The sequence below is a fragment of the Melanostigma gelatinosum genome, assembly GCF_949748355.1.
Source record: "Melanostigma gelatinosum genome assembly, chromosome: 8".
Classification (NCBI taxonomy): Eukaryota; Metazoa; Chordata; class Actinopteri; order Perciformes; family Zoarcidae; genus Melanostigma; species Melanostigma gelatinosum.
Genome location: NC_136641.1, coordinates 12,488,814 through 12,512,494, shown reverse-complemented (window position 1 = coordinate 12,512,494; position 23,681 = coordinate 12,488,814). Strand labels below are relative to the sequence as shown.

The following is a 23,681-nucleotide window of genomic DNA, read 5'->3' as shown; positions in this document are numbered from 1 at the left end:
CTCAAGTTTAATGTACCCCACAAATTCCCCCAATATCTTAATTGCTCCAGGGCAACCTTTTGAGAGGAAAGCAAACAAAGTAAAGGCATTTCAGACAGATAATGCACCTTACATCTTTATCTTTTTTTTTGCTTTTGGTGAGGAGGAGGCCTGATATAGGCTACTGCACAGTTTAATGGCAAGTCTTATCCCCGTGACATCTCATATCCATAACTCTTTGTTATAGCCCATTACAAAGGAAGGCCCTTAGTTCAGTTAGGAGAATGTACCCCCGGCTCCACGGGAGTATGTTTAATTCTTTCAGCCTTTAAGGCGATGTAGGTCATTTTTGATCATTGTGGGAGGTCCAAGGGCTGCCTTCAAGGGATCTTTAAGAAAAAAAGGGATCAAGTTCTACTTTCAAACCATTTATGTTTGAAACACCGGCTGAACCCTATTACACTGCTGTGCAGTTGAGAAGAAGAGATGGGAGCTCCTAGTGAGGACTTGCAGGGCACGGCATTTATCAAGTCGCTAATTATTTCTTAGGAGTCCAATGTGGTCAGGAAATTGTTTCACTGTACAGCCGCGATTGACGGGCAGTATCAAAGATTGGTCAAATACAATTCGATCCACTGCCATGACTTTTCTGACCAAAGAAATAAACTGGAGATAGATTTTCTACCGTGGCTCGACTTTGTAAAAGAGGTGAAGCTCTTTGTGCTTTGCGTCCATCAAAACCAAGTCGATAACACATTTCTCCCACGAGCATTGAATGTTTTTACTTGAGTGTTGTAGTTTCTGTCTTTGACAAATAACTCTTCAAGACATAAATCACACGGCAATGATCGTGAACAACCTGCCTTTGTCTGGTAAACTGTGGGATCACAATGTAAGCCTGACAACTGTTTCCCATCAGGAAATATCTCTGCACATGAGGCTACTTTGTAATAACTTTGACAACACAAGGCCAAATGAATTATTAGCTCAACAGGCAGTGGCTTTCCTGTTAGCTCCAGGGAATGTATTTGAACACTGCGATATTCCTTTGATAACAAGAAAGGCAAAATGATCAAACATGAGCAGGTATCTAAGATGAGTCATTTTGTGATACATCACAACAAGCTAATATCATTTGTATCTGATCATTAATTGATGAAATGAGGTTTTAAAATGAATGGATCTATTGATTGAATAAACCCTTTCAGCTTTTAACCGGAGCATTCTGTGCAGCATGACAGCTGTGGGCATATTTCCACAAAAGCGAGAGAATTATTTTAGTAAATATAATAAATCAAACTATTTATTTTGTATTATTTGTTGCCTCAGTCACCTGTGACCCTGCCATTCATTTCCTTTTTATAAACCAGTGCGTATGGATTTCACTACTTTCACTTAAACTATTTTCTTCTTTTATCCTCTATCCTTGACTGCTCACATTGTGCTTAAAAGGGGCAACATGAATGTAAAGTGTTTCTCCTTAAGTGTTCTTTGTGCACGTCGTTTTGTACACACTGTATTCGACGCCTTGCTGATATGCTTTTAAGGATCCATCCTCCTTCACATTTTCAACAGTGGCCATCATCCTTTGTGCAGTTTAGTTTTTCAGCTCAAATGTGTGATAATGTTCAAGTGAGTGAAATGAGAAAACAAACTAAGCTCATGTATGAATTTGGTTGTTGCTGTGAGATGAAATAATGCTCTTCAGATGGAATCTAAACATGGAAGACAGGAAGCATAAGCACTTTATTCAGGCAGTGCCTTGTTGCTGACCTATCTTTCATATTTGGCTTCACGTCACTCAAGCACCTTGTTGGTGAAGTAGAAGTAGAAGCAGAACTATCTCTGTCTGTCGGAAGACATCTGTCAGGCTTGACTGATGTCACCAACAGATGAAATGAGAGTCTGGTGCAATCTGTACGAGTGGTTCAATTTATAACCACACAACCGGCGGGTCGAGTTTGTTGCTCCGCTGGTGAAATTTTACTGACATGCAAGACTCTATCAGTTAAAATCCAATAACTGTGTGGGCTGGATCTGAGGAGTAGTGCTTGTCGTTTGCTGTTAACTCTTTTTTTTCTTTTCCAGGTTAGAAATGAAGAGCTTCAGACTGCTTAGTGGTCATTGCTTGTCATTATGTATGTGAACCAAACAATAGTATGAACTAAAAAAATCGTATTATTGCTTCTTAACAAATCTGGTTTTAATTGTCTTATTTCGGGATGCAACTCTGTTAAATGTTGTTTTAGGCACAGTCTTTTTTTATTGGGTGTTGTGCTGCACCTGCCTCTTTTGTTAACGGTGTATTCAGGGTAAGGTGTCTTAACCCCCTTGAACTCAAAAGGAGACTTTCCTCCCGCAAAGTGAGCCTGCACTGTTCTTATCAACTCAGTGCTGAGACATCAAACTGTAACTTCTTCACACTGAGTTTGTCGTGATGTCACGCTGACGCACAGGAAGCCAATTAAAATTCACTGAGATAAATTCAGGCTAAAGTACAAATGCTTTAGGACACTGGACTCTCTCATTTAGAATAGATCTTTATACCCAACACTGGTGCACTGGCCTAGTACGGTGATATTTGTGTTTGTTTGTTTGACCCACAGAGTTACTGTGTTGGATAATGGCAGCCTACGGATTTCCAATGTTTCTAAAATGGATGCTGGACTCTACACGTGTGTAGCCAGAAACCAGTTTGGAGTAGCGAGCAGTGCTGGCAGCCTTTTGGTTAAAGGTAAAATATTATTTTCTTGACTCTGCTTCACATATCAGCACTTGTTGGTTTACTGTAAATGGCAGCTGGATATTGCTTGTTTATTGTTTATGTTATCCCCAATGCTGTTTCCTTGGTTATAACTGCTCCTAAACTACACAGACAGTAACTAATACAGCAACGATCTCCATCGATTCAGACAATATCGCGATTATACCAAACAGTACAATTACATCGACACCAAACATGTAAGATATTAAACATTAACAGCTTTTTGTCATGTATTTTAGGAATGGGATTGGTTATGTGTTAAAAAAATACATACAGTGTGTGTGTGTATATATATAATCCATTTGAACATCAGGACTCCTGCAGGTGTTTTATTCAGCCCTTTTAATAAACTAGCACATCATTTACATTTGTCAGTATTTTGGAGGGACACAGAACACAAGATGTGGCAGTGTGCACAACCGTACCAGTGCTGCAGTCAAGATTAACCAACGCTGACCCTCACCGCACACTTGATGAACAAACACAGAGAAGCAGAGTTGCTATAAAGACGACCCTCTTCTTACCTGATGGATATACAGTCCAATTAGTTGATAGGCAGTGGCTGGAGGAAGCGAGCCATGAAGCTCATTGCGTTCATGCGCCTCTGTTTAATTCATACTTTTTGCACCGTGGCTCATAGCCATGCTGGGTTTGTTTAAGATTTCAGTCCATTTAAATCACTCACTTCTGCAGAGCAATGCGTTTTTTCCAGGTCTTTCTAAAGAGCGGAGTCAACAACAGTGCTCTATTAAAATGCCTTTTGGTCATTCCACTTCACAGGTTTTTTGAATTGCAAATTGGCTCGCCTAGAAGCACAGTCTTAGCTTTTTTCCATGTAAAGAGGCGTTACATCTCTGAAAACACCAGTGAACTATTTATTCAGAAGTTCTCCACACCAGCCCTCTCTTGTCTCTCAGTCAATGAGCTTGTAGATGGCTTCAATTTTAAAGTAAAAACTATTATTGATGCCATTGCACCCACTAAAGTGAAGGTTGTCTCGGGTAAGCAAAGATCTCCTTGGAGAAATCCCACGCTGGTCAGAATAGAGAAACGAGAGTGTCGGAAAGCTGAGCGCAGGTGGCGAAAAACTAATCTCCAGGTTCACTGTGACATCTATAAAGAGAGACTTCGCAATTATAATTTGGAACTTAGAAATGCAAGGCACTCATTCTTCTCTGACATCATAACCAAGAACAAGAACAACACACGCGTCTTATTTGCTACCGTCGACAGGCTAACAAACCCTCCAGTGTCGGTAGCTGCTGAACTCCAATCCATCTGGGCATGCAATCAATTTGCCTCCTTTTTTACTGACACAATTCAGAAAATTAGACAGTGCCTCCACATCAACCACAGGATATGTGTTGTCCCGATCTCTGAACACCATCCATTCAAATATCATGACACAATTTCATTCAATCGACCGTAGAAGCCTAGAAGACATTATACAACATCTGAAGTCATCCTCCTGCTGCTCGGATATTCTACCAACACACTTTTTCAAAAATATTTCAAACTGCATGACCACTGATCTTTTACAAATTCTAAACACATCCCTTCTCTCAGGTGTCTTCCCACAAGCCCTAAAAACTGCAGTTATTAAACCACTCCTAAAGAAGGCTAGTTTAGACTCCGCAACGATTAAAAATTATAGGCCAATATCAAACCTCCCATTTTTAAGTAAAATAATTGAAAAAGCGGTTTTCCAACAGCTGACCAACTTCTTGGCCGTAAATAACTGCTTTGATGTTTTCCAGTCAGGCTTTCAACAGCACCACAGCACTGAAACTGCTCTTGTTAAGGTTTTCAACGACATCCACTTAAACATAGACAATGGCAGAAGTTCAGTCTTAGTGTTACTAGATCTCAGTGCTGCATTCGACATGGTCGACCATGCCATACTCCTAGAAAGACTAAAAATCTGGGTGGGACTCTCTGGCACAGCACTTAACTGGTTTGAATCCTACTTGAAGGACCGAGAATACTTTGTGTCTGTAGCTGATTACACATCAGAGCTGACTAAAATGACATGTGGTGTTCCCCAAGGTTCAATACTGGGGCCTCTTCTGTTCAACATCTACATGCTTCCACTAGCTCAGATTATAGAAAACAACAAAGTGTGTTATCATAATTATGCAGACGACACACAAATCTACATAACTATGTCACCAGGGGACTATAATCCCATACAAGGGCTGGGTAACTGCATTGAACAAATCAACAACTGGATGTGCCAGAATTTTCTTCAATTAAACAAAGATAAAACAGAAGTAATTGTTTTTGGTACCAAGGACGAACAATTGAAAATCACCGCTCAGCTTCAGTCACTGATGTTAAAACCCACAAACCAAGCCAGAAATCTAGGTGTAGTTATGGATTCAGACCTCAACCTGAACAGCCATATCAAGACAATTACCAAATCAGCCTACTATCACCTGAAGAATATATCACGGATTAGAGGATTTATGTCTCAACAGGATTTGGAAAAACTTGTCCACGCATTTATCTTCAGCAGACTGGACTACTGTAACGGTGAGTTTACAGGTCTCTGTAAAAAGTCCGTCAGAAAGCTGCAGCTGATTCAGAACGCTGCAGCTCGAGTCCTCACTAAGACCAGGAGGGTGGATCACATAACTCCAGTTCTGAGGTCTTTGCACTGGCTTCCTGTCCAGCAAAGAATTGACTTTAAAATCCTGCTGTTGGTTTACAAAGCACTGAATGGTTTGGGGCCAAAATACATCTCTGATCTGCTGCTACCTTATGAACCATCCCGACCCCTCAGGTCGTCTGGGACCGATCTACTTTCTGTTCCCAGAGTCAGAACTAAACATGGAGAAGCAGCGTTCAGTTTTTCCGCTCCACATATCTGGAACAAAGTCCCAGAAAGCTGCAGGTCTGCTGAGACCCTCATTTAAATCAAGATTGAAGACCTTTCTGTTTGCTGCTGCCTTTAATTGAACCACATTCAATTAATATATTCATCAATTTCCTGCATTTCTGCATTTTACTACTGCATTTTATTTCTTACACAGTTTTTTTTTTAATTGTTTTTATGTTTTGATGCTTTTAATGGTTTTATGTGAAGCACTTTGAATTACCTTGTTGTTGAAATGTGCTATACAAATAAACTTGCCTTGCCTTACTGTACATTTACTATACGGTGTGTTTGCTATGTGGGTCTATTAATAGTGTTGGACAGAGTTTAATTATATATTTATTTAAATACTGTACTTAAGTATAAATTGAAGCACATTACTTTGTAAGAAAGACTTAAAAAACATAAAGTGATCTCCCAAAATATTAGTCATTGTGAGTTTGCTCTAGCCACCATTATGTTACCTGCTGCTTACATGTCAGTGTATGTTAATTATTAACGCTGAAAGAAAACATTATTAACAATAAAAAAAAGAAAAAACGAATTTGGGCTGCAACTACAGAATATTTGAAGATATTATTTCAAGTAATTGATAAATTGTTTTGTCTATAAAATGTCATCTCATTTTCCTACAGCCCAAGGTAACGTTTTAATCAACCAAATTATTGAATTTGATTAAACTGATAAGAAAAATGTAAGTAAACAGTTTATGTAAAGTTAAGATGAATCAGTTAAATTGTTTCATACAATCAAATATTGAATATGTTTAAAGTAAATGGGCATACCAACACATTTCAGCAATTCACATGGTAATTCAATTGAAAACATAAAATTCCTGCATGTATACATACGATACAAACCAAGGACATGCTCACAATACGCTGAAGGGAATGAGGGAGCCAATTTGTGATTGTCCTTCCAGTCATAACAGCAGATGAGCGTGACAGCTGAGCAATCGGAAGCAGAAAGTTTTGCCCCTCTCATTTTGCATCTGGTGCCAAACTTCCCTAAGACTCACCTGGAATGCACCGCCATGACCAGTCGGTTCTCCTTTGGGGGTGTGAGATAAACAAGCTGGCTTGTTTTGACAGAGCTGAATATAGACCTTTCCTCCCTCTGACATGCTGCATTGGCTTTCCTGTCCATTAGTTGCTTATGACATGCATGCATAATTCACAGTGGACTCGTGTATGGACCTCTCAGCCCACGCTACATTCTGTGCGCCGCACTGCTGTTGAATGAGACATACAGCCGAGATGGACGCAAGATTATGTTGATGCGCACCACGCTGAGGATGAAATGGGATGGCTTTTTGTCTCGGCACAAACAGAGCCAAATTATAGTCTCGGATCTGACCCGCCGTAATGGTTGAGTTTTTCTTTTTGTTTGTTTATTTCACTCTGTTGTTGTTCAGTGATACATCAGACCGTACTCTGATTTATTAAACTCAAAGAAAGAGATGCAATATAAGCTCCCTGGCAGACTCAAAAGTAATTTATCTTGTTTATTTTAACATTCAGGACAGGATTTGAACAAAGGGCAGGGTTTGTTTTTGAGTGTGACATGTTATTGCAATTATTTCTCAATATTCCGGGAACATAAAGCAGTATAAAACAAGCTTGCTAAAAAACAACAGTGGTTTTCTATGCATACAGAACAAAGGTTATGTCGACACTGTTACATGCCCACCTTTCTAACTCGGTGCTGTCTGCCTACAGAGCCAACAGCGATCACCAGTCCAGCCGGTCATTTGGACGTGACCGTGGGGGAGAGCATCGTGCTGCCCTGCCAGGTCTCTCATGACCCCACGCTGGACCTCAAGTTTACCTGGTTCTTCAACGAGCAGCTGATCCACTTTGGAAGCCACTGGGCGTATTTTGAAAAAGTTGGTGGAGTAAGTGCAATAATGTCTTTGTGATATACGGTATATGATATGTTGCAAGAGAACTGTGAGCTACAGAAATCATACACACGTGTTGTTTAGCTTCCAGTATCTGAAGGCATGGCTGAAAGCAAAGCCATATGCAAACAGTTACATCATTAACAGAACGTCAGTATCTACATAACGTAATCATAAAGCAAATTTATGATTACGTTCACAATTCATAAACATTCCATTTGCAAAACGGATGATGAGCAACCTGAGATGTCTCGCTGATCTGTCAGCTTTGACTAAAAACAGACTGCTGTTTCCTCAAACCTGACAACGATTACTCTACCTTCTCTGTACTCATGTGTCCGCTGATAGCGGCACTGCATATTATATTGTTTGAGCACTGAAAGATGCTGTGTGTCTGAGTCCACTGTTCTCCTTTTTTGACAAAGACTATTCCCGTCGGCGTAACCTGCATGAACAGTAGCCGAGTCTTGACAGTTGTGCGTTACATAGCCTGTATGTAATCACGTGGGATCTAAAATAGCGTCTTCAGCATCGGGCCTGCTACTCTTATTACGACAGCCAGTGGACAAATATCAGAAAATTGTAATTAACATCTACTCTATACCTGGCTGGTATGGTGGGCATATATATATATATATATAATTATTTTTAATTATTTTTTTTTTGTGGGCTGGTTCTGGCCCTTGGGCCGTATCGTTTGACACCCCCTGGTTTAAAGTGACTCATAAGGAAATAAGCTGTTTGAACTCCATTAAAATAATCTCGAACATATTTACGTCTCATTCCTCTATACGGCTTAATTTCAGCTTCATCTTTTAAGGGGCCAAGTATTGAACACTCGTTCATGATGAATCATACAGATGAGATTTTTCTTCTTGACTGAGCAAGAAGCCCCTGTTTGCCTGTTTTGCTTGTTAATATCTCTTCCTACATTGACAAAAGCAGCAACCGAGGAATTTATTACGCAATGCCCAGCCATGCGTTACACTTGATCATCGAACACCACGCATTTTTTCTCTCTTAATTAGTAAAAGCAATTATGAGGTCTTTGCTTCTTTATCACCTCTTGCTTTTTTTTTTTTTTTTGCATTCGGCAGAATAACTGAGTATCCTAATACCTTGTAATATTATCATTTTAAAGCTTCAGTAAACATCAAACAACAAACTTTAGGGCTCAGAAATAGAAACAGATTTGGAACAATTATATATTTTGGGCTTGTTATTTTAGAATTTACAATTAAAATGATGAGTAACGTTGAAAAAACCCTGCAAGAACCTAATTTTAAGTCTGCTGGAAAGAATATACTGTATCCTGCAAGTGTTGAACAACAAATAGAGATCTGCTCCTTGCATGTTGTAGAGCTTATTGCTGCTGCCAGAGCTGTGATTGATAAAATGATGGGGCTCATGGTCTCTGGAAAAAAGGTCCATCTGGAATTGAAAGACATTTTTAAGAACAGTAAAGAATAAACTGAAATATACTTTCCAGCAGAAATGAGATGCTGAATATTTTTGGCGTGATATGAGATTATACTACTTAAGATGAAAGGGAGGCCAAAAGGCTGACTGAAGGATGCATTGGTAAACCCCAGTGAAACCCAGTCAGCATGTTCAGTATTTAGTTGAAAAATACTGGGGGAAAAAACCTGAATGTTACTGTACATCTATTTAATTATCATGTTTTTTTCCCATGTAACCCAACAGCCCATAAATTATGACAAGTCAGCATTACCACAAAGCAATAGCACTGCTTTGTAGACACAGACTTTACCTGCAATGGAAAGAAAAGGCCTTTTTATTGTATGTCTAGAAGCCACACAACAGATGGTTCCTGTATTTTGCAGGACTTCTTACAGTCTCACTTGCTTTAATAAGCATGCTCGGAGGTTCCTTTGTTCATGCTGTCTATCAAATTTGCCAGAGTGAGAGAGCTGTAACCCGCTCCATCCCCAGTTATATTATTTTAATGATGGCAGGGAGTGAATGACTTGCAGCAACTGCATTTTTATCTTTAGAAAATGTCCCTGATTATACATCAAAGTAATTAGCGAGGCTCATATTGTTTCACAGTCCCTTACTTTCATAGATAAGCCATCAATGTAACATTAGCTCTAACTTTAAAGTTCAAAGCTAATAATGCATTTGGCATTGAATGGTTTTCTCCAGATTAAATTGAATCAGAAGGAATAAAAGGGATGGAGCTGAAAGAAGAGAGAACAGCTTTTTAATTTCCCACAAAGAGCTGTCCTCATAAATGATCACAAAAACCTTCACTCAGTCATTTGGTGCGTCCCTGGACTTGTGCTTTGCCTTTCTCTTCCATAATGTAACAAATTGAATGCCAAAATAAATCACTGTGACATTGCACTCGTTCCTGCAGTCCTTTTAGTTCATTTCGCAACATTTTACTGCTTTTCTACTCTACTTTCTTACTCTTTTTGTCGTCTTTTTTTTCCAAACTTGTGCACCAACAGCGCTCCGCTGGTGACATCATGATCCGGAACATTCAGCTGAGGCATGCTGGGAAATATACGTGTGCTGTTCAGACCAAGGTGGACAGTGTGTCTATTGCCACTGATGTGGTAGTCAGAGGTGAGGATGTCTCCCAAACTTAAACATGTTAAAAAAAAAAGAAAGTATCAAACCTTAAAGTCAGATTTGTTGTTCTGTGTTAAGAAGTTCTGGCACAACGATGGTGTTTACACGCAACATCTGTACTGTAGCTTCATTTAGCAGAGCCGTTCCTACTACAAACCCTCTGCTAGCCAAGAATGTCACCATCTGTCATAGTAAATGAAAACATTTAAACACAAATACTGAATGGCAGTCGTCTCCTACTGAAAGAAACAAACCTTCCTGTTACCACTGTAAGTGTATCACAAAGTGAACGAAAGAATGTGAACAAAGTCACTGTGCGATATATAATTCCAGTGTTGGAGGCAAAGTTTGTGGGACCGGCATGCATCGCGATGCAGACGCACAGTAATATTCCACCGTGCTCTCCCCCATAAACCCCTCGCATTAGTTCCCGACCTTTTTGGTTTACATATGACCCCTCATCAACGTTTACATATGTTCAGGAGTTGTGAATTTGTGATTTTTCCTTAGATTGTTTCATTTGAATCTTTAGAAAATGTTAAACTATGTAGTCATTCACAATAAAGCAAAGATTAGAGAACAGTAAATTATGTTCAGGTATTTTCTTTCTTTCTTCATACCCTCTCTGATTAACCTGGGAAACCGCCATGTGGGGAACACTTGCTATAGGGCATCTTATGATCTTTTTTGATTTCCTTAAGTGTATTACAATAAACTGCACTTCAGAAAAACAAAAAACGTTGTTCTTTACTACTACTAGTGTAAACTAATATCATGTTTGCACTAGTCATAGTTCGGTATTGCACCCACAGCTGTCCAAATACTCTCTAATCAGTTTGTAACATCTGCTCTAATTATGGCTCACCAACTATGTGTCTCCGTTCTGCCTCTTTTCTCCATTAATCTCTACAGTATATATCTTCCCGTTCAAATGAACTCTAACTGATTATCCTTCCAGGTCCCCCGGGCCCCCCCGTTGACTGTCAGGTGACTGCGATGACAGAGACCACTGCCTCGCTGTCCTGGGGACCCGGCATGGACCATCACAGCCCCATCCACAGCTACACCATCCAGGCCAGAACGCCCTTCTCTCTCGGGTGGCAAGCCGTTACCACCGGTAGGCTGGTTTCATCTGACTGTAGGTTGAGTGAATGTGAAGTTATGAGATAAAAAAAAGAGGGAAGGGGGGATGTGACTGGTATCCTTTTCAAACACCACACATGAAGTGACAGTAAATAACACATCATCCGCTTGGCTAACTTTCAGAGACAGATCTTGCAGGGTTTTGATGAAAGGTTATTTCTGTGATGTCTCTCAGTTCCTGAGCTGCTCGGGGGGAAGCAGCTGTCATCCTCCGTCATTGACTTGAGTCCATGGGTGGAGTACGAGTTCAGAGTCCTGGCAACAAACAGCATAGGAACAGGAGAGCCCAGCAAACCCTCCAAAAAGGCCCGCACCAAAGAAATGCGTACGTATCAGAAGCGCCTTACGTTTCCTCTGCTGCCAACAGTGGCACAAATTGTTAGCGAATTATGCCAAGGACAGCAATTAGATCCCTTCAAAGACCTTTATTGTACCAGTGCATTTCAGAGAATTCACCGCTTCTTCAGGGCGCACAACACATGAATGAATTAAGTACACAATAAATATGTTGATGCCTGGCAGCTCTAGTCACACAGTTTCATCCATGTGTGTGTGTGGAGAGCGGGCAGTGCATAGAAAATACTAAGAGATACAGTATCTTTGGTTCAGAACCAACATGAATCAAATCTAGTCAACAGAGTGGATTTAAAAGAGATTTAAAATTATGAAATACAATTAAATTGAATCACTCACCTTGAATTTGTAATTTAGTAACCATACATACAGAGTTATGATACATAACTGCAGGTGCCTACATATACAGATGCATAGATAAGTGCACACATATACACCAACATGGATAAATATAAAAACATACAGCAATATATTGTCTCATAATGACCAACCCATAAAAAGACACTCAGTCAGCTGCTATCTGAATCTCTGACCCAATGTGGGGGCCACGTTTCCACAAAGAAGAAGAATGCATGGAATAAATACAAAATCTTTGTCCATCATGAGTCCGATGGAGCACTCTTTGAAGTCAGAATTTAAGAAAGGTCTAACTCTTGAAAATGTTGAACATGCTCAATATCTCGAACTACATGATATTTAATAGTGAGCAGCATTATACTCCATACTGTCATTTCAAATTGCAGCGAATTTAATATACAAACTGGTCCTTCTAACACTGTGTTTGATCTGTTAGTTCCCAGGGTGACTCCGTCCAGAGTGAACGGTGGCGGTGGGGGACATTCAGAGCTGGTCATCACCTGGGAGGTAGACTTATATTTATATATATATATATATATATACACACACACACACACACACACACATTACGGTAATGGCCTTAATGTTTGAATATTTCTTATATTCATTTATTTTAATGTTAAATTGAAACATACAGTAATGATTTAACTTGATTTGTCCTCAGTCTAAAACCACTTAACTAGACAGTGTGACAGGTTCATTCAAGGCCTATCCATGCATAGCTGCATTTCTTTTAGGTATTCATGTTACATCTGTTGGATCAGTCATCTTGAGTCATCCCTCTGACTCCTACCTCCTTAGACTGTTCCAGAGGAGCTGCAGAGTGGTCCGGGCTTTGGCTACGTGGTGGCTTTCCGCCCACTGGGGGCGCAGGGCTGGATGCAGGCTGCTGTCACGTCTCCGGACGCCTCTAGATATGTCTTCAAGAATGAGAGCATCCCTCCCTTTTCCCCTTACCAAGTCAAAGTCGGGGTTTACAACAACAAGGGAGAAGGCCCTTTCAGTCCAGTGACCACCATCTACTCAGCGGAGGAAGGTGCGTACAATTACAACTTTAAAGCCAACTATGTATGCGTTAGCTTGGGGAATGTACATAAGATGCCCTGAGAAAACATATTTCCTCTCACAGTTTCATGATGTGACTGATGTGGTCCCACATGAACACAAAACATTTCTGCCCAAGTTAGCATTTGGGTCATTTCACATTGTGTGTTTGTCTGCGCTCTTTTCACTGGTTTGAAGTGGGCTGCACTCATGGAAAAGAAAAAAAAAAAGACGATGTCACACATTTTCATGCACCAATTGGGATTCACTAATATTTAAAGTGACATCAAACCACACACACACAGTCTGCAGATCAAAAGTAGATCAAATACATTTGTGTCTGGCAAACTCTTAAATGATGACTACAAATGATTTCTTCTGAACTTAAAGTTAAATTGTTAATTATATATTTAATGTTACAGAGAAATACTAGAGATTTGGACCTCAGTTTTTAGGCGCTGTACTGTTGTATTCAGTGGACCGTCCAGGACTTCATTTTGGATCACTCACTCCTCCTCACACAGTGATATGGATAGATTGGATGGAGCTAGTGTGTTCAAAAAGCCATTCCTTAGACGTGGGTGTAGTGAATCTGTGTCTTCCTCTTTATCCTGACTGTCCCGTGTGCCTTTCAGAGCCCAGCAGAGCTCCAGGGAGGCTGAGGGCGAAGAGCGTATCAGCGTCCGAGGTAGAGGTCACCTGGAAGCCGCTGGCCTGGAGCAACAACCGCAGACGCATCCTGGGCTATGAGGTCAAACCAACACACGCCCACACAACAGGAATTGTATAAATGTAGTGGACAGTGCCAACAGCTAGTGTCTTATCTTGGATAACAATGCAATGACCCTTTTCTGTTTGTGTCTTCATGATTATTCGTGCATGAAGTCAACTACAGTACATGAGCAGCATGAAGCCCCCCAGGATTCATGCCCATACTGGTGCAGTTACAGATGGAGGTATTGAGTAACAAATCAGATACGAGCTGTTAAAGTATCATCTGTGTATTTTTTTTTGTGGTTTCAGTTGCAGTACTGGGGTGAGAGGAAGAAGCAGGACACCGGCAGTGTGATCAGGACAGTGGAGAATAAAACCTCCGTACTCGTCAGGGATCTGGAGGGCAGCAGTACCTATTACATGTCCCTGCGGGCCTATAACAGCGCTGGAGTGGGTCCACAGAGCATCATAGTCAATGTCACAACCAAGAAACCACGTAAGGACTCTCAACACAGTGTGGGGACTGACTGCCTTGTTGTGCATGTTCTTTTTTCCCCTCTGGCTAAAGGTGCATGGGCCGTTCAGTATATATTTCATTTCAACATTAATGTTTCACCAATTAGAGTGAAAGTAGGGAATAGTCTCCACACAAGAGCACCGTAAAGGTACCATATGGAGGATTATTGTTTGTCCGCCGTTTTTTATTTATTTTGCTGCCTCGCCCCTTGTTGACCCCCCCCCCCCCCCCGTCTTACAAACGTGAATAGTGTGAAACTGAGGGACGTCATGTCGCACTCACTTGTCATTTGATAGAAAGAGAGACATGGCAAATCTTTGATGTAAGTGGCTGTTTAATTTCACGGTGACGCTGTGATGAACTGATAATGAGAAAACTCCTTCATGCCGAGTTGATTCTGGACTTTACTGTTTATCGACCGGGGGGCTTGTTGTTTTACTCCCCTCGTCCTCCTCCAGCGCCCAGTCAAGCCCCGGTCAAAATTATGTGGAACACTTCCAACTCCAAGGTGATCCTGAGGTGGGACCAAGTGCACGCTCTGGAGAATGAGTCAGAAGTCACAGGATACAAGGTAAGAAGTGGAGAGTCTGGTGATGTAGATTGTAACATAACAGAGAATGACAGACAGTCACTCGCTCAATTTATTCAAGATGATAACACTGTTTTTTTTAGTTAGTTGGGGTGGTATGATGTGTAGCTGCGTATTCATTCAATTTTGAAGATCTCCACAAATTGCCTGCTCTCCTACAATAACAGTCCCTTGATAACCGCAACGCCCACATCCTATTATTTTTGCCACCTAATTTCAGCAACAGACAAAGATCCACAACTTTTCTGGTTGTTTCTCAAGAGGGGAGATGTTGCAGGAAATGTGCTGTATACATGTTACCAGTAGATTGACTGCCATCTTCTTAGATTGTGACATTTGACTTGTCATGGCAGTATCATATGCATAATTACATATTTTAAATGATTACTTCAGAAATTACATTTAAGGTTCGGAATTATTCTGAAGTGCCATTTGGTTTATTGTAGGAAATGTGAGTGTAGAACTGTGTTTAGAAGCTATAATAAAAGTGTTTAATAAGTCATATTTAAGAATTCATAATGAGTCACAATCATAAGTGTTTTGGAAATGCATAATTAAGATAAGCATAAAGTGTTTTAGGATTAGTAGCTAGAAGTAGAACTTGAGACATGTAGCTTTTGCCAAAAGTTGCACAGGCTTATCTTTTCTATAGAATGATTATCATAGAAGGGTTAAGCCATAACAGACAGTCATTGAATGTGTTAAGGACAAAAGGGACAGAGAGTCTTTTAGACAGGCGATTACAGCGGGCACCTGGGAGTTAGCCAACAGGAATTGGGATAGACGGAAGGGGAGGAGTTTCAAACCGGATGTGGGGGGTTTCTTTTAAGTCTTTTTCTCTCTCACGTGATGGCTCTCAGCGGACAGACGTGTTTTTTACGAGCTGAGGAGCTGAGTTGAGTTTTTTGCAAAAGGGTTTTTATTGTTTCATATTCCATAGAAGTAGTGTACTTAACTGTATAATTGTATTTGCTTCAGTAGGATTAAATTCCTTTTAATTGTAAACCAGTAGATTTATTATCGCAGCGTCTCTACTGCAGACAGCAGCTGGCCACGCGCTCTGGCCTCCTCTCTCTGGGGTGAAATCCAGCCCCAACAGGTTTATCAATAAAAAAAAGACACAAATCTGTGTTCTCATAGGTTGAGAATATCAAACTATGATGTCGATGCTGCACATTATTCTCACTACATAAAAGGAGTGTGGGGCTTACTGTATAGTGAAATTGGGAAGATTAATTCAAGCTGCAGCTGCCTGGATTGATGCATCTCCACATTCCCCTTATCTCGGCTGCACCCTCTACTCTGGTGGTCCATCACAGCCATGTGCGGCTGTCTGCAGTAAGATCCATCTTGTTAGTTTCAGTGGTAGCACATTGCATCTCACAGAGCCGTCTGAAAGAAACGCAAGCCAGAACTTAGATGTTCTTGTCAGTGCATCAACAAGGAGACTCTGAAACCCCTGGTGTGTTTCATTGTGTCTGAAGTGGTTTCATGCCATCATCTGTACCTCTCTGCCTCCTGCAGGTGATGTACAGCCAGGACAAACACAGCCACCCCAGTGTGGTGGAGACCAACACCACCTCCTTGGAGTTGTCACTACCGGTCAACCAGGACTACGTAATCCAGATTAAACCCTTCAGTGAGGGAGGGGAAGGCAGCAGCAGCCGCCAGATTACCATCCCCAAGATAGCAGGTTGGGACAGCGCTGAGACATGAAACATGACAATCAACTCTGTGTCCGTTTGTGAGACGTCAGTTCAGTTCAGTTCAGTTCAGTTAGTTTTGAGTCTCATGAAAAATCGAACAGCAAACACCTGTAAACTGGTGTTTTGAGCACACAAGATATTATTTGGTGTCTTTCCCTCAACTTCTTTTGTCTACCAGTTTGTAATTGTACAAATATGCACTGTAAACACAGCATGAGCTGCATTGCATTATGGTCTTTTCAGGCTGCTGTCTTTAGATAAATTGGTATCCCTGACACCTCTCTGAGGGTTTTTTCCCTCCTAATTAAATGTTGCTGCAGAATGGTGAGTCTTTAAATAAGCCTTTTCTCCCTGAAGCTAAGTATGAATGTTTTGTTTACAGTTTGTCTCAGCTGTAACATAAGTCTCTTATCCACAGACTGAGAAATATACATATCATCAACAACAAAATGGGCTCAGACATGAAAAGAACGTTGACAGTAGCTGGTTGTTTCAGAGTATATTTTTCCTTTTTATCAAACTTAGTCCGCTGCACATTACGACAGCCATCTCCTTGGAAGCCATAGTTGAGCGCAGCGTACCAGTGCCATCTATCGACATATCTGTGTACTCACACAGCACTATAGTCCTTTGCACTGAATACATTTTATATTTTGCTTGCTGTATTTTTTTTACTGTGATAATGAGACGTTCACGCCAAGAGTTCCTAGTCAAACCATGTTTAAAGAGCAACACTTGCAGACTAGCGGAGACAAGACGTACACCTGTTGGATTTTGACCTGTTTTGTGTATTTCAGGCTCCATCGCCACAGGAGCAGCCCCAGAGTCTTCTGCATTTCCCTTGGTCAACCTTGCAGCGGTAATCCTCACAGCCAGGACTGTACTATGACAAACATCTGCATCAACCAGGCACTCCAGCTGCTCATTACAGTAAGAGGAGAAACGGCAGGTCAGAGACAACAAGAGGCTGGCAGCCACATTCCCACCTGCTCCCCTTCCCCATCCTCCTGTCTTTCCTGTTTTTTCTACAAAGATCTCTTTGTGAGGAAGACTCTTTCCCCTCCACCTTTCTAAGAGTGATTGAAAGGAACTGGCTCCTTCAGAAGTTGGCAGTGAAAGGACACCGTGACGCGACTGCAGTCTCTTTGAAGACGTTTCTTTCTTTGCTCCCCTCTAGCCGGTGGATCTTCTCATATGGGTGTAACCTTGGAGGCCCAGCTGTCTGTGATGCACAATAGGATGTGTTTGTGTTTCCTCTGCGGGACTATGCTTTTTAACGGTTTCTTTAAGCGGATATCGTATGTACCTCTGGACTTTCCTTGGATGCTGGGATCTAAACTGGGGTTGGAGACCTTACATGGCTCATATCTATGTGAGTGAAGTTATATTTATGCTCGGTTTAAGACAAGCAGTGGATGAAGTAATGTCCCTCCTCTTTGTAGACTGTAGTCTTTGGAAAGCTTCCTGACCTGTCTAAGGAAAAAAAAACCCTGTTACTAATCCCTGCCCAATACAGGGAGCTCAGCCTCATTGCTTTACGACAAACCAGAATTTGGGACCTTTGTAACTTTACCTGGATTTTACTCATGCTGTTATGTTCCACCACATTACATTGAAACCTCAGAGTTGCTATTTAAACTGACTGTAACCAAAGGTTTTGAGCCAACTTGCTTCAATGCCACCTGTTGTATCATTGTGAGAAAATGCAGCGCCTACAGTCCCACTATGGCTTCCATTGTAAACAGCAGCGTCGTGTTGATTAATTGATGTCTTACCGTCCTCTCTCATCCATCATAAGTGTGGCATGCTGAGCATTTTGAGCCGCATTGTTGTACACTGTATGTATGAAATCCTCAGGTCCCAAATGAGCCTTAAGTCTTATGATTATGATCCACGTTGTTATAATTCAAGAGTTTCATTTATTTTCCTCCTGTATTTTGGCTCACTCATGCTATAATTTATGAATAACTGACCATACTGTATGCTATGTGTTTGATTTTTCACTTTTTAGATCATATTTCTGGGCGTTTTGGGCTCCGAGACAACATGCCTTTCTCCTAAGTCTTCATGATGTGCATTGTAATACAGTACACGTGGCAGTGATAACTGACTTTTCTAAAGTAGCTTATTACAAAGTAGGGATGGTATTTTACTATCTAGTAAAATACTGTTTAGCTGCTATTTGGCATGAGATTGGTCAGTGTGTACGTTGCTTAGGATGTCTGAATGGATCAACCTGCATTTAATAAACATAATGACATTTTCCTCATTTCTTTCTTTGCTGTCAAAAGAGGCCAAAAGAGACAGAAAGGCTGAGCTTCATCAGGCCGTGCTTTGTAAAGTACAGATCTTTTGGTGCTATTTAGCAGATGGAGTTTGCTCTGGAAAGATGCTCGTAAGTGGACTTTGAGGTAGGAATGAACCGTCAAAGGTTCATTGATTTGGCATGAAGATAATACTTTAAAAAGTGGTTACAGTTGATGCTGAAAATTACCATGAAAGTCAAGTAAAGTATAGTTACTTTCAGTTTGTATTACTGCACATAAACCTGCAACAACTTCTACTACTCAGTTTGTAAAACAAAGTCAGTGAAACTACTAATGACATGCTCTGGTTTTATTCTAGTGACTGATAACAGATCAGCTAAGTGCAATCTCAACAAGCAAATCATACGTTTAACATACCTCGGTGGAAGATGAACAAAGTATTGACAGTTTGGGGTGGGAGAAATATATAAACTATAAGAAACTCTGGAGTACTGAGTTGAACCAAACATATCCTGTAGCTGTGTTTCACACCTGCAACATCCTTTGTTGTACATTCTGTGCTTGGGGTCATCTTCACACTGTTGTGTCCCAACACCTTTCAAATCATACAAGAGAGAGAGAGAGAGAGCAGGGTTTCTTCTTTGTTCTCCCTAAATGGATGCTCCTCGTCAATGTTTTGAAAGCAGATCCTCAAAAGTGCAATCAGTATCTGCACAACTGTACCTGTAAACTGACCGCGTTGCCTTCTTGAGCTTTGTTTGGTACTCTTCAGTGATCTTCACACCAGCTGCCCTAACGCGGAGGTGAGCATCAATGCTGAGTTTCTTCATGCCTCTGAAAAGATTGGGTTGTGTTAAACTTCACAAGTGTCTGTTGTGGATTACAGAAAAAAAAATGTCACAGTACGGAAAGGAAGGGAGGAGAAACAGCAGCCACTAGGTAATGCTGTCGAGCATTAGAATAGCATCAGCCAGAAATCAAGACCTAGAAAGCCGATACAAAATACTGTTCATGAATTCATATATTAACCAGCCCGGGGAAAGACAAAGCATGCATGTGTTAGCACGCCCAGAATGACAGTAGACAAGTTAGCAAAGGAGGCCAGTCGAGAATATGTGAAAGTAAATATTAAACTTTCAAAATCAGAGGGGAAAAGCCGAGTTTGTAGGGAAATAATCAAACGGTGGCAAAAGTATTGGGACAGTGCGACAAAAGAAAGCAACTGAGATGAAATACTAAACATAAGAAGTAAGAAGTAGTGGAACCAACAGAAAAGAACAAGTAATTATGAGTAGATTAAAAATTGGTCACAGCAAATTGAGTAGTACACTATTTCTCACAGGGAAAACATCCTGCTGGTCATTTTAATCAAGAAAATGAGACAATAAAGCACATCCTAATTTCATGCAGGAAATATGAAGAGGCTATTATTGCAGGACTAACAGGGGCTATGACAAGTTGAGGCCAGCAATAAATGTGATTAAAAGTGTAGACACAGAGGAGGGACGAAAAATAATACTTAGGTCTTCGAAAGCAATCTTAAAAGGCTGTAATATAATCGAATAACAGTGGATGATTAAAGCCAGTAGGAGGCACTATTGTAACATAAAGGATGCTCACTGATGGAAAACGTCTTCAAATTAGCTAGCCATAGATGACATTGTGGATTATTTTAGGCCTCCGTGTTATTTAACGAACATCTCCAGCTATGAACAAACAAACGACCATAATCTGGCTCAAATGTCAAGGTAGGTGGTAGGCAGACATTTTGAGTTCCCAGAGGTGAATATTTATTTACACTGCTCTCCATTCCACGTGTAACTCAGGCAAACTAACAAATTCAAGGAAATTACTCCAACGCAAATCAAACTTATGTGTGTGTGTGCATGGCAACGTGGCCTCACTCTTACCCTCTCCAGGAGCAAAAACCCAACTGGACTACACAGCGTGTTCAGGTAACAGGGAAGTAATACTCACACATTACTGTACAATGCAAAAAGCAAACAAAAGAAACATTCGTACAAGAAAGAAAAACTCTCCACCAGTCCAACACAATAAATATCAGGCGATGCTGTGCAGGCCCCTCAACAGTAGTGCAGTGTGGTGGTTCTGATTAAAGGAACAAAGAAATGATAAACAGTTGAGCAATGTTCCACCATGCAACCTCACAAGAGGTAACTGATACGTCATGTTTGCTCTAATCTAAGAGAGACGTTGTGGGTACAGTTCTCACCCACTGTGTCATTGACCTAGAAGTCAAATTAACCCGAATGATGCAAGGCAAAAAGTAATGATATTAGTCCAAATAAAAAACAAACTCTTTTTGACATACTATACTATGACTTTATAATTCATTCTTCTCGTCATACTATATTACTTTTTTCACTATTTTTGACATACTACACTGACTTTTTTCTAACTATTATTATACTAAAATATGAATTGTTTTGAATGAAGTTTTTCAACATACTTTACATTTACTTTTCTCTTACTTTCTAGACATAGAATACTTTATGACCTATTGACCTACAATACAACTTTCTTATCACTCATTTCTACACACTATATTACTTTCTCACTTTTATTACTTATATAGTACACGATGACTTTTTTCGACATACTATATGACATTTTTATGGGGTGTCTTCCTATGAAATTTGATAAAATTACGTTTGAATGACTTTTTATGACACTATTATTGGCATACTATACTATATTTATGACATTTTTATGGCTAGCGCTTTTCTAATGGCTTTGTTATAGCATAGCATACAATGACATGTTTATTGCCTTCTGAAAGCACACTGCATCATGCCGTGTTCACACCAAATGAAAGTTTGAACTAAATCCAAGTAATAGGTGGGAAATTTCAACATCCTCTCCAGAGTGGTTTTATTCCGCTCTTTTTAGCTTATGGGGTGAGTCAAGATATCAATTTAATCAGTTTTTGATGATTTCATCATCACAATTATTCTACCTTGGGTAGAGCCCTTTGGAAGATTTGTGGCTGTACTAATAACTGTGTCCCCCCAACCTTTGAAATGAAAATTCCACCCCTGCTTGCAAACAATCTAAATTAAGCAATAAATGAGCAAAAATAACATTCAGACACATGCCATCTTAAGTGTATTCATAAATTCCTTTTCCTAAGCAAAGCCGGCTGCACTTTTTCCAGATTGATACAGCAGCTGCAGTTCATGATTGGGCCTAGAGGACACCAGCTGTAATAAAAGAAACATGTGGAAGGATTCCCTTCTCTTCTTGTTCTCTTTTCTTTATTCATTTTGAAGGAATGCAAGTACAATGTACGGCAAAGACACGGCACCAAGCAACGGAGAGCAGAAGAGATGAAGCTGCTGAGGAGAGGGACTCTGCACAGAGAGGAAAAGACTAGGTTTGAGGGTCAGACTTTGGCACCAGGATGTCTCTGATTAATCCCAGTCGAGTTCCTACTTGTCAGACGTCCATGGGCAGCTCATTCCAGGGCAGAGGAAGATACGTTTGACCTTACAGGTGGATCCCAGTATGATTTGTATAATATTTGGCCCTTCGTGAAGAATGGTGAGAAGGATTCCACATGGATATGCTGTATGCTTTTGCAAAGCTCTCTTTTCTGGTAACTGGTGCCCCCTAGTGTACATCAAACCCAAGGCCATTAACTACTTTACGTCTTCACAACCCACCAAACAGCACCAACTATACAGGACAAGGTATGCACGGCTGCATTTTTTTCACCTTCCAGTTTGACACCCACATCCATGATTAATCATCACTTTAAATGATTTAGACCCAAAGTATGAAATACTATGAGAAGTACACTACACATCTGAAAAGCAAAGTTATACCTCAGTAACACCCTCATCAACCTGACATGACAGTTAAACATTGTTTTTCTGAATGCATTTTGATGCTTCCCGTATTGACTTACACATGAAATATGACTTTTTGCAAGGAAAGAGAAATTATGCAGGTAATGTTAAAGACACCATAATTAAAGGGAAACCTTGCAATGTCAATGTTATGCATTTGGCTCTCCGGCATCTCTGTAATTAAAAGTAGCTTGTTCATTCAAATATTTTCATATAAAATCAGTTTGTACAATTGAACTGCTACCTTAATTGGAACACCACATGATGACTTTGGCATCCCTCGAACATTCATGAACCCAAGAACACAAAAGTAAAAGTTCAGAGATTCTGCTCCTACTGTATATTTATTCATAACACTGTACTTCGCTTAACAGAGTTGTTGAAAAAAATAAATAAAATGGCTCTGATGCATAATCCCATTTCTACAGAGCATGTTGAAAGACGATGAATATGTGTTGTACCATAAAATCAGTCACCATAACTTATTGTAAGCATGAAAGGCCTACTTCATGTTTCTTTGCTGGGATATTAAATCAAAAGCAGAGTGATATGTAGAGTAAAGACGCATAACAGCACCAATGGCTTGAATTTGATGAAACTGTTAAAGGGTTGTAACGGAAGGAGGAATCTGAAGCCACTGTGCTGTGATTACATTTTGGGAATAACAAAACTGAATGTATTGTGTGCTTGATGTTTCCCATTTCTTATGAATACTCTCCATTTTCTGTTAGGAAGCTGAATCTCCTTTTTGAAATGTCAAAGATCAGATTCAACTTCCGATTGTGAACAATTTGGCCTTAATATCCGGATCATCCTGATCTATATTTCTTATGAGTTACCGTAATATACATATTACTCAATTATAATCCAATAAGGTAAAAAATATGATCATGCAAACATTATCTCAGATACTAGTTTTACCGATGCGGCAACACCGTTCTGTGACGTAGTAAACAGAACGGGTTGCTGCATCGTTAGAACTAGGACAGCCTACTCTATGTTTTG

At 40.3% G+C, this 23,681-nt stretch overlaps 1 protein-coding gene across 1 annotated transcript in view; it reads left to right on the top strand.

Moving 5' to 3' along the window:
- cntn3a.1 (contactin 3a, tandem duplicate 1) overlaps positions 1-18,771 on the top strand; it is a 76,596-nt gene extending 57,825 nt beyond the window's left edge. Inside the window, exons 12-23 of the mRNA XM_079272791.1 lie at positions 2,586-2,713; positions 7,337-7,512; positions 9,993-10,110; positions 11,075-11,233; positions 11,435-11,584; positions 12,407-12,477; positions 12,772-13,006; positions 13,650-13,765; positions 14,038-14,224; positions 14,704-14,816; positions 16,359-16,527; positions 17,338-18,771. Coding sequence (XP_079128917.1) covers positions 2,586-2,713; positions 7,337-7,512; positions 9,993-10,110; positions 11,075-11,233; positions 11,435-11,584; positions 12,407-12,477; positions 12,772-13,006; positions 13,650-13,765; positions 14,038-14,224; positions 14,704-14,816; positions 16,359-16,527; positions 17,338-17,429 — 1,714 coding nt within the window. The 3' untranslated portion in view covers positions 17,430-18,771. The remainder of the gene's footprint in view (positions 1-2,585; positions 2,714-7,336; positions 7,513-9,992; positions 10,111-11,074; positions 11,234-11,434; positions 11,585-12,406; positions 12,478-12,771; positions 13,007-13,649; positions 13,766-14,037; positions 14,225-14,703; positions 14,817-16,358; positions 16,528-17,337) is intronic.
- Positions 18,772-23,681: the final 4,910 nt, after the last annotated feature.